This window comes from Squalius cephalus (assembly GCF_949319135.1).
Source record: "Squalius cephalus genome assembly, chromosome: 13".
Lineage (NCBI taxonomy): Eukaryota > Metazoa > Chordata > Actinopteri > Cypriniformes > Leuciscidae > Squalius > Squalius cephalus.
The window spans coordinates 15,969,573-15,981,913 of NC_137134.1; the positions used below are offsets into that span (position 1 = coordinate 15,969,573).

At 38.4% G+C, this 12,341-nt stretch overlaps 1 protein-coding gene across 2 annotated transcripts in view; it reads right to left on the reverse strand.

The window, feature by feature from the left end:
* ccdc50a (coiled-coil domain containing 50a) overlaps positions 1 to 9,037 on the reverse strand; it is a 28,051-nt gene extending 19,014 nt beyond the window's left edge. Inside the window, exon 1 of one of the 2 annotated variants that reach the window (XM_079891239.1) lies at positions 8,746 to 9,037. In XM_079891239.1, coding sequence (XP_079747365.1) covers positions 8,746 to 8,794 — 49 coding nt within the window. In that variant the 5' untranslated portion in view covers positions 8,795 to 9,037. The remainder of the gene's footprint in view (positions 1 to 8,745) is intronic. The other variant, XM_079891240.1, reaches the window with a different exon arrangement.
* Between the last annotated feature and the right edge of the window lie 3,304 nt (positions 9,038 to 12,341).

The following is a 12,341-nucleotide window of genomic DNA, read 5'->3' on the forward strand; positions in this document are numbered from 1 at the left end:
TAAGAGCAGTGAAGGCTATATTCATAGCAAAAATAAAAAACAAAAACAATAGCAACTATATAGAATCATGTATAGTTTAATATATTATTGTATTATTTGAGGGGTCTGTATTGGTCTAAAACTGCAGGGCAACACACCATTAACACCTCAGTTATAAATATCTTGCGAAACTGAAACCACGTCTTCCACATCCGCCCTATAACATGTTCTTATCTGCCTTTTTTATGTCTTATCCAGGCCTGATTCTGCACCTGGCAGCCTCCCGGCTACTGAGACACGTTTCATAACACAGGTGCAGGAGCGAAGAAATCGTGTACTTAATTTGTGACTGGAAAAAAAACCTCCCTCTAGCCTCTGATACACGCTCTGATAACCCGAATCAGATAAAAGCAACTTTTGCATTTCAGTCTGCAAGAAAAACGGCATTACTGTTTCAGGGAATTGAGCGTAATTAATATAACCAAACACAATCAGACTGTGTGCTACAGTTGTGAGTGAATTTAGCGACAGGTTTAATATTGATGTGTAAAACAATTTGCACAATACTAATTTACCTAGCAATTTTCACATCAGTCTGTGTTTGTTCGCTTATCTTGAGCGAGACATGTAAAGACTAGAGGATAAGATTAAGCCATTGCTGCAGATTTGTGATTAAAGACGTCGTCCATCTGCTGCTGATTAACAACTTCAGTGTTTCCAGGACAAAAAAAGCTGCGGAACTGAGACTATAGGATATTCATATCGCTAAATGAGGAACCAATACCAAAATGTACATTTCACAAACTATCCTTTCTACTCTACTGGTTGGTGAAGCACTATGGCATCTTAATGCCCTATATAACGGCTGAGTAACATTGGGCAGAAGGAACCAAGAAAGTTCTAGTGACAACAAGCATCTTGGTGCTGACTGTGCATCTACTATGGGCTTGATCTCCATCAACATTTGACATCAACATTTGCATAAACTTGCACACACTTTTATGCAGCTCGACTCTGCTCGAGAAGTACTAAATACTATGACATTGTGAAATTATTTTAAATTATTTGCATTAGTGGTCGACCGATATTGGTTTTTTGATGGCCGATGCCGATATCTTAGAGAGCAGGGTGGCCGATGGCCGATATTAAGCCGATATTTTTATATATATTTATTTTGATCAATTTTTAATAAATTCTAAATAAATTCTAAAACAAATTTTTTAAATAAACATGCTTTTATACTTTAGATGGCAACTTCTTAAATTTGCAATCCTATTACAGTATTTTTCACAAAGTAATTGTTTAGAAATATATGAATATGTGAATAAAAAGAAAGTAAACACTGTAACGGCACTCAGTAATCAAGTAATTTCGTGCTGATAATCATATTTTTTCAAATAAAGACAAGGTCATGCTAATTTTACATACAGCACAATGAAAACGATATGAATATGACACAGTTGGCAACTGGATATATCACAGATATGAATATGTCACAGACATGACTGGATATAGCACAGCATATTTTAAAATGAAGGATTTAAAGTTTTTCTCATGTGAAGCTGATCTTCTGTTCGCATTCACTCACTTCGCACGGACCGACCGTCACTTGCAGACAGTAATGCACACTTTCCAAGATATCACTCACAGCTGGATTCAATCAAATCTGCAAGGTTTGTGAAATTAAATGTTTATTAGATATTCAGAGATTTGTTTAAATGACGTAGATGCGCATTTGGTGAATGTTGACGGCATTATTTTAGCCTGATTGTTTGCCTTTTCTGTTACAAATAATATAAAAGCAAACGCTTTACTTTACTTACTTCGCATACCATTTACTTTCTTTGTTTTCCAGTTCTGTCTAACAAAGTATTAGATATGACTAACAGAGATCGTAAATTAATGAAGACGGAGAATGTGAGTGAGCGCTGTTTGATCTAATGGTGCGTTCAAGTCCTCCTGGGAAGTTCGTCCGTACGAGGTGGGAAGTCGTGCTTATAACGGCATGTGCGTTCAAGTCACTTTCGTCGGAGCAAAATAGCGGAGTACTTTCTCTTAATTAATTACACAAAAATACAGTAAGATTCTTAAACTCTTGTTCTAGAAAATGAAGAACAAAGAAATGTACATCAGGTGTACTTTGTATTTTTATGTTTTTAATTAATTTATGAAGCCACTCCCAACACATCGTTACATGTTGCATTGTTATATTATAATACTATCATATTCTGTGTTGGCGATTAGCTAACTGAGCTGTTAATAGAAAAGCCTGACAATATCACAGCTAAATACCTTTACGTATTGTGTATTCCGCCATGATAATCACTGACACGCCCCTAACTCGTACAGATCGGGGCTTAAAGAAAATCCCGAGCTCCCCACTGGTATTTACGACATTGTGGTGGCGTTCAAGTGCGTTCAACTCGTAAATACGATCTATACGAGATGACTTGAACGCACCATAAGGAGCAGCCGTTGCCGTTCTCTTCAGGCACCGGTGTTCTCAGCGCCGCCCGTCAAAATAAAAGTCCGGAGCGCCGTCAAAATAAAAGTCCCGCTTCCAACACATCGGCCAATCAGAAAAACTTATCGGCCGATGCCGATATTTCAAAAATGCCAAATATCGGCCGATATATCGGCCTTGGCGATATATCGGTCGACCACTAATTTGCATTGAGACTATTTAAAGGTTTTTATTCTGTCATCATTAGTTAAAAGTAACAACTTCGGTACCAAGTCGGACCGGTCCACTGATGCCTGCTTTCAAATGCTCCCGTCTGTATCTGTGTAAGCGCTCGGTCATAAAGAGCGACATTGATGTATATTTACAACACGATTTTGAAGTGATGATCATTGTAGCCAATCACAGAGACATATCCGATGAGCGAAGTGAGTACAATGGGCAATCAGAGGCGTTTACGATTCCGTTCAACAGCGCTCAAAGAGTCACATTTTTTAAATTTCAGTACCGAAGTAGCTACTTTTTGACACGTCTAGTCATCATTTACTCACCCTCATGTCGTTCCAAACCCGTAAGACCTTCGTTTATCTTTGAAACACAAATGAAATGAAATCTGAGAGATTTATGTTCCTCCATTGGTAGTCCACACAACTGGCACTTCAAAAAGTTCATGAAGAGGTTGTAAACTAATCCATATAAATCAAGCGATTTAGTCCAATTACACTGAAGAGATATGATTGCTTAATATGATCTGATGATGAGGCTTTTTTCACATTTAAACATTCATCAACACATTAGCTGTGGTAAACGGAAGCTCAAGCTAGTTCGCTTGACGTGCGAGAACCAATGAGGTTCATTCTCTCGTGTTACGCAGCATGTTTGAGCTTCCGCAAAAAAACAATGAGGTTCCTTCTTGAAATTCTTCCAGACTTTTTGCGCTCGATGCTTAAGCTGACAGGACTTAAACGCACATGCAAATGATAAACGTTCACTATGATGTTAATCTTTGCAATTAATCTGTGAATCACGGATCAACTACGATCTAGGGCTGAACGATTAATCGCAACAAAACCGCACGCGATTTGCGATTATCTTATGCGCAGCTTGTCAGTGGAGTGCGGCTGATCGGTAGTAAATACTGCTCTATCTGAACGCCAGAGGGCGCTCTCACGCAAACATGCTAAATATGCCCCACCGCAGAAGTACAATAACGGAGCATCATTCCAGGAAATCCCTATCGCTGTAGCTGAATAAACAGAAGATTGAAACGCTTTGATTAAACATGACTTATAAATACACGACTGCCTTATTCTGTGTCAGAAGCACATCATCTCACAGAAGGAGGAGCTCAACTGTCATTATGAAGTGAGTTTGGAGCATGTTATTAAATGTTGTCTGTTGTTGGACAAGAGGTTCATAAATGATTCTCGTGTTTGGAAAGATGTTTGACGCGTGTTGCTTTTTCAAATGCACATTATAAGTGACTCAAACTCACAGTGCTTTCAGATGGAGCAGCGTTTACAGAGCCGTACATAACTGACAAACTGCGCATAAAAAAATAATCGCAGCCTTTGCGATTTTAAAATCGCGATAAGCCATCTCGATTTAAGTGCGATTACATGGAAAGTGCGATTAATCGTTCAGCCCTACCCTATACTTGACATCACACATCCTGCGATGTGGCTAGTTATATCGCGCAGCCTTACAATGAGGTTTGTTCACGTGTTACGCAGCACGTTTGAGCTTCAGCAAGAACCAATGAGGATTGTTCTTGCGCGTCAAGAAAGAGCAGTTGAGCTTGTTTGTTTGCTGATCAATGTATAGGCCTATATGCGAGTAAAAGCCTATATTGAATCTGTTCATGATATAAAGCGATCGAGTCTCATCAGAAAATTTGCACTAAACCACTCAATTCACATTAGTTTTACAATCTCTTTACTTTTTAAGGCGTCAAAGTGGTAGTTGCGTGGATTGTCAACGGAGTGACAGAAATCTCTCAGATTTCATTCAAAAAAAAATCTTCTTTTGTGTTTCGAGGATGAACGGAAGTCTTACAGGTTTGGAACGACACCATGGTGAGTAGGCTAATTGAAAAATTGAATTTTTTTCACAGTTTTAATGGCCAATTTGCTGAACCTGTGCTGGAAACCCTTCACTGGAATCTTTCTCAGGTTATCCATGGTTTACCGTTATGAGAAAACTGGAGCAGTTGATGCAGTTAAAAACTACTGGGTAAACCAATATGTATGGGCCAAGTTGATTAATCAGACAATTTATGGACAATGAGATAAACTGAGGAAAAACATTTTGCTTTCAATATTTTCACTGACCGACTGAATTAATATATAAACATTTTAATAATAAATATATACACTACTACTATTCAAAAGTTTGTGAAATTTGTTTCTTATGCTCATCAAGGCTGCATTTATTTGATAAAAAAATATAGTAAAAACAGTAATATTGTAAAAAAAATAACTGTTTTCAATTAGAGTACATTTTAAAATGTAATTTATTCCTGTGATCAGCATGATTAATCCAGTCTTCAGTGTCACATGATCCTTTAGAAATCATTTTAATATACTGATTTACTGCTCAAGAAACATTTCTTAACATCAATGTAGAAAACCTGTTTTGCTTAATATTTTGTGAACACCGTGATACATTTTTAAGATTCTTTGATGTGTAAAAAGTTCAAAAGAACCGGATTTATTTTGAGTAGAAATCTTTTTTAACATTATAAATGTCTTAAAGGTCCCGTATTATGCCCCTTTTCACAAGATGTAAAATAAGTCTCTGATGTCCCCAGAGTGTGTATGTGAAGTTTCAGCTCAAAATACCCAACAGATCATTTTTTACAGCATGTTTAAATTGTCATTTTTTGGGGGCTCAGAAAAACGCGCTGTTTTAGTGTGTGCCCTTTAAATGCAAATGAGCTGCTGCTGGACGGCACAGGGGGCGGAGCTTCATGAGCTTGCGCACAGTCTCTCAGGACAATTTCATCAGAAACTCTCAGTAACGGTGTTCATTTCGAGTCGGACAATAATGCCTACAGAGTCAGAGTGCTGTATAGAGATGAAACAGGTATAGTTTAGTAGTTTAATTACGGTTATTATAACGTATTTGTCATCTGCTTGTATGTATCCATTATTTATTAATAGCCTACAAGTCTGCTGTCTGAATGATGATCAAACATATACTGATGAGTTTAATAAAGTTTATTGTACATCACACAAAAGATGAAGCGTCAGTTTTACTTCAGAAAATCACCGTAAGAGCCGAGTAAACACAGTAAGTTATAAGAAGTGCGCAACGAATTTCGGTAGAGTTGAGGGAGCATTCCTGTGGGCGGAGGTTAGTCAAAAAACGGTTCTAGTGACGTCATTAAAGAAGGAAGTAGAGGGATGTAGTCCAAACGGCCATTCGATGTAGTCGACTTCTGTTAAATAAAATATCTCGCTTGGCATTGAACTTTGAGCTTTATAATTTTACAGATATTATTTATACTCTAACAACAACATTACACACTAACTAAAGTTTGAAACATGGGATCACAAAGAACGGGACCTTTAAACATCACATTTGATAAATGTATCGCATCCTTGCTGAATTAAAGTATCAATTTCTATCCACCCCAAAAAATCTCTCTCACCAAAAAAAAAAAAAACTAGCTTCCACTTCAAAACTGTATGCAAAAGAATTTAATAAATGTGAGCATGTGACACCTTACTAGAGCATGCAATACAGCCTAAAGCGACACAAACAATATGACATCAATTAAAATGTCTGATTAATTAAGAATGATGATACTCAAGGCACTATTAAGCACCAGCCAAGCAGCGACTGACAAACAAGAAACAGCTACACAAGGAAAAGCTGAAAGCTACCCAAAGCAAACATGAAACCAACGCTGAACGCATCCCATGAGATCTTAGCAAGGCAGCAAAACCAGCACAATTTTTTAGCCTCCAAGTTTTCCAGACAAACATGCCCAAAATTGCCTCGATGAGCAAAAAGCAGCTGCAACACAACAAAATGCTGAATCCACACGCACGGAACAACTGAAAACAGAAAGCCACAAGGACATTCTTCAAGGAAAAACAAACAGAAACTCATGAGTGAGAAATGTGTCGTTCGTCTTCAAATATCCAAATCAACATTTGCATGAACTTGCACACACTTTTATGCAGCTCGACTCTGCTCGAGAAGTACTAAATACTATGACATTGTGAAATTTTAAAGATAATATAATACAATAAATCGAAACAAATGAGAAAACACATTTTCACTAGTCTTTCAATAGACTTTTGGGGTTCTAGGTGTATAAATAGGCTCAATGATTCACAACGCTGCCACATCTTGTGACCAATGGATTTCATACATGTGCAAAGAGTCTAATGGCCACTTTCCACGAATATGGGACACTTTGGTGTCTAATGGCCTTTTTTTTTTAAGCATTAGAGACACAACGTCATGTTGTTTAAAGAGTAGTTCGTCCTACTCCTCAGCTGTCTCAGACTGAAAATAATTGAAATTAAATAAACAACTAGAGACAAACATTTGGTCCTTAATTAACTAGATTAATTGATTTTTGAATTTCAGCTTCATACCAATAACTAAATCTGAATGAAAAGTAGTTTGTTTTAAGCATATCAAATGTCTGAAAATGGTGAATTTGGCATGTCCCACCTGAAGGCAGTCACATTAGTGAAACATTTGTGGGAAAAGAAGATCCACTGTCTATTATCCATAAGATAACAATGAATAAAGAGCCGCTTATTCAAAGGTCACTTCCAGACTGAGCAGCTTTTTATTGGCCAAGTTTGTGTTCAAAGCAGGTATGCACTGATACCACTTTTTCCAGAACGAGTCTGATACCGACCGATACTTAGATTTTTAGCACTTGCCGATACCGATACCTGTATTTCCAATGCATAATAATTAACCCACCATTCAACCAATTTGACAGGCCCGAATTGCCGCTAATGCGGATTAGAAGCATTGTATTCAAACATGAATTGCATTCATAAGCAATTTAAAAGTGAGGTGGAAAAGAGGGGAAAACTATCTAATGAGTATGAGTACAAGAGCGCAGTATCGGCCTGATACCGATACTGGTATTGGTGCATACGTAGTTAAAAGTTTAACAAACTACTCTAAACTTAACAAACTGTGAAGATACAAAAATCAACACCGGGAAATTATTTGTCTCATGCAAATTTCCAGATTGTACGCATTTCTATTGAAATGACTGCATTTTGCCATTTGAATTTCACCTTATAAGTTTAAATGTGACAGCAAATTTAACCTCTTTTAATGCATTTAGGGTCAAATTATTTATTCCAAATGAAATTAATAACTAGAAACCAACATTTGGTCCCAAATTGCTTGCAAATACCAGAGGGCTAATATTTGGATTTCGGTTTCAGACCAGTAACTGAATCTGAATGAAAATTCATTCGTTTTAAATTGTGAATTTGGCCTGTCCCTTAACCTCCTCGACCATATTTCAGTTTAAATCATTTATTTTATATGAATCAAATAAAAAGGAAGTTTAGAAAACAACATTCTGTCTCCAATTATTATAACTGCTTATTGCACTTTTTAGACCAATAACTGACTCTGAACCTCAGATAATAGACTATCACGCACAGGATTTGGGGGCAGAAATGACAAGGTCTGTAAATACTGCCACATTAATCCTCCCTAAGCATCAAATGAGGTTAAAATTAGTGGGTTGAAATCCTGCAAAGCAAGCTTTTCCTTTAATAAGATGATCAGCCACCAACAGCTTGTGTTGCACCACAGTCATCTTCAGTATGCAGAAGATTTCATGCTGAATCTCAACACATGTGCCAGAATTCACACTGCTATCCGCCAATACACACCACACCAACTAAAGCTAATGTTAGCCATTCTACGCCATAGTATTATATGATATTTAAGGCAAAACAGGCCAGAAATCAATCGCTTTCTCTTTCTATATTAGATATTTTAATAACGGCGTGACGACTCAGTAAGTTAACATTATGTGTTGACGGAAATATTTCCGTAACAGCTACATGTTATAAAAGATGACCAATTTACTGAGCCATTCATATTTCAACACAACGTAAGCATATTTAACGTTTTGAATCATCTGACAGGACTCAGCGACCATCTCTGAATGAAGCTCGCGCTCGTGTCGTGCGTTTAGGTTTAACGTTAAATGCGTTTCTCTCTGCGCGTGCCATTCGCCTGTTTATTTGAACGCAAACACACAATGTCTCGGCACGCGCACCATCATCTTCTTCATCTTCACTCACCCTCTTTTACGCCAGGCAGGTTGTTCTTATCAATACTGAAATCAGCCATGTCGTCGGCGCTTAATGTTTCTCTGGGGCTCTGAAGGTTATTGTTTGACAGACTGGTGGCGGTTTCCGTCAGATTGATAAATAAATCCGATCGATGTCTTCGGTAATGTGTCGCTCTGATTGGTTTATGTCGCCCAGCGATGTTTCTTGTCCGTCCCTCTCTCTCTCTCTCTCTCTCTCTCTGTACCCACAGCAGATGAGCTCACACGCGCACACACGAAACTGAGAAAAAGCTGAGCAATGTGTGTTGTGTTGTGTTTGCTACGGATAGCAGGGCGGGACATGCCACGCAAGCACGCGCTTACATTCTGACACGCAGGGAAGCGCGCGCGCGTACGCGAGCAAACAAACGCGAACACACCCACTGAACTTGCGCAGTCCTCGAGTTCTTTCAGTTCTCATGTATTTATTTAGGTTTAATAACGGTAAATGTCATATTTCACACTTCAAGATGTTTCACCTATAAAAATCTTGTTGTATGAGTAATACAGACCAACATTTTATATCAAAACACACACACACACACACACTATATATATATATATATATATATATATATATATATATATATATATATATATATATTAGTGCTGTCAAATCAGTTAATCGGTTCTAAATTAAAAGTTTGTTTATATAATATATTTGTGTGTATATATATATATATATATATATATATATATATATATACACACTATATTGGCAAAAGTTTTGGGACGTCTGCATTTACATGCACATGAACTTGAAAAACATCATGCCTGTCCAAGAAAACGATGTACTAGGTAAAGTAACAGGATTATCTGAACATGTAGACAATTTTTGGGACGTCTGCCTTTACATGCACATGAACTTAAATGACATCCTATTCTTAATTCGTAGGGTTTAATATGGAGTTGGCCCACCCTTTGCAGCTATAACAGCTTCAACTCTTCTGGGAAGGCTTTCCACAAGTATTGGTAGTGTGTTTTTTGGGAATTTTTGACCATTCTTCTCCACTCTAATTCATCCCAAAGGTGTTCTATCGGGTTGAGGTCAGGACTCTGTGCAGGTCAGTCTAGTTCCTCCACACCAAACTCATCCATGTCTTTATAGACCTTGCTCTGTGCACTGGTGTGCAGTCATGTTGGAACAGAACGGGGCCATCCCCAAACTGTTCCCACAAAGTTGGAAGCATGAAATTGTCCAAAATGTCTTGGTATGCTGAAGCCAGGGGCGTTTCTAGGTTTTAAAAACATCAGGGGCTGAACCCGAAACATCAGGGGCTGGGGTGGGTAATAAGATAACATGATTCAATACAGAGAATAATGTATATTTTAGGCCTATATGCAGGGGGCAGACTGGTTAAAAAATTCAGTCCAGGCACTGTTGCCACACCAGTCCATATTACCTCAGACACAAACATTCAGTTGTGCGGTAGTTAGGGGGGTTCGGGGGCATGGTCCCGCGATAAAATTTAGATTTCTCGGACCTACATATGTGCATTTTAAGGTGTTTGAAGGCCAACATTTTTTGATAACAATTATAGCTTTAAAAGCATGTCAGTGGCCAGTAGCATAAATTATTTGTCAAGCAGATAACAGATTCTTAAACATGAGAATGAGGATAAATGTTGAAATGAATGATCCACACTAGAAAATGGAAATGCAAAATGTTTCTGCTTATAGTTGACAATACACAATCACATATTCCAAACAGGAATGGCCTTAAATGAGAAATCTTTCAAGGATTATTTTGCATAGATGTAAACTTTTTAGCATTAAAGATTGGTTTCAGCAACTTGTTTCTTTCTTGAGTTAATCAATGTTTTTGGCACTATTAAATCAGTTCAATTAAATTTCAATTGTTCACTCATAAAGACAGTCACTTGTCACCACCTACTGGCTTAATGATGTAAGTTGCGCAAACACAAGCGGAGTGATACAAACTGTGAAAAGGCTGATGCTGGTGAAATATTCCAACACATTCGAGGACCTTATATATATAGGCTACATATCAGAGTTAAATAGGAATACATTGTAATAAAAAATGTTAATCAAGCAGACTAAATCACACGACTGCGCAGCAATATTTAAGCTCATTATACAAAGGAAATAATACAGATCTAGACAAATTGGGTTGCTTATAGTTAAAAGAATGTCATGAACGATCATTTAGCCTAGATGTAGGCCTATTTTTCACATTTTTGGTCACAAAATATTTAGTCAGTTTTGATGACTTTGCAATATTGATAAAATGTTAGAATATTAATAATGAAAAATGAGTATAGGGCTACGCCAAAATGTGTAACATTTATGTAGCCTACAAAGGAATACAAAAGCCCCGACATAGAGTTTTGACGCAGCTTTAATCTCCCTTTTGGTTATTTCAATACTTAATTGACGACAGAACACGACGTTACATGCTAGTAGTTTATTTTGCGTGATACAGGGCGCGCCGCATTTGCGCGTGATTGAAGAGTGCGCGCCGCGAGCAAACGGCTGACACGATAGTAAGTTAGTTTTTCTGAGTTTTACTTACATATAGCCTGACAACATCTGGTCTGACAGAAGACTGTGCGGCGGTGCTGACTGCGTTTTTTTTTTTTTTAATTGCTGTGAGATTGTTTGCTGTTGCGCGCAAATCCTGGAGATGAACTTGGATAGGCTTAAATCGCTCACGTGGTGCGTCTCTGTGTGAGAGACAGATTTCGACAATCACCAGTCAGAGACAGCAGCAAAGCCATAGCACAATGAAATTAGGCAACATATGATTTCGGGGGTTTACTATCGTCCGGTTTCATATTTGTCAGTCAACTTTTCAAAATACATTCGGGGCTACACTCAAAACATTTGGGGCTGAAGCCCCGGCAAAATCGGCTGACGCCGCCTCTGGCTGAAGCATTAAGAGTTTCTTTCACTGGAACTAAGGGGCCAAGCCCAACCCCTGAAAAACAACCCCACACCATAATCCCCCCTCCACCAAACTTTACACTTGGCACAATGCAGTCAGGCAAGTCCCGTTCTCCTGGCAACCGCCAAACCCAGACTCGTCCATCGGATTGCCAGACAGAGAAGCGTGATTCGTCACTCCAGAGAACACATCAGTGGCGGCTGCTTTACACCACTGTATCCGACGCTTTGCACATTGCTTTGGTTTGGATGAAGCTGCTCGGCCATGAAAACCCATTCCATGAAGCTCTCAACGCACTGTTCTTGAGCTAATCTGAGGGCCACACGAAGTTTGGAGGTCTGTAGCTATTGACTCTGGGTGACTTCTGCGCACTGTGAGCCTCAGCATGCGCTGACCCACTCTGTGATTTTACGTGGCCTACCACTTCATGGCTGAGTTGCTGTTGTTCCCAATTGCTTCCACTAAGTTATAATACCACTAACAGTTGTCCGTGGAATATTTAGTAGTGAGGAAATTTTACGAATGGACTTATTGCACAGATGGCTACTTATCACGGTACCACTCTCTTGAATTCACTGAGCTCCTGAGAGCGACCCATTCTTTCACAAATGTTTGTAGAAGCAGTCTTCATGCCTAGGTGCTTGATTTTATACAACTGTGGC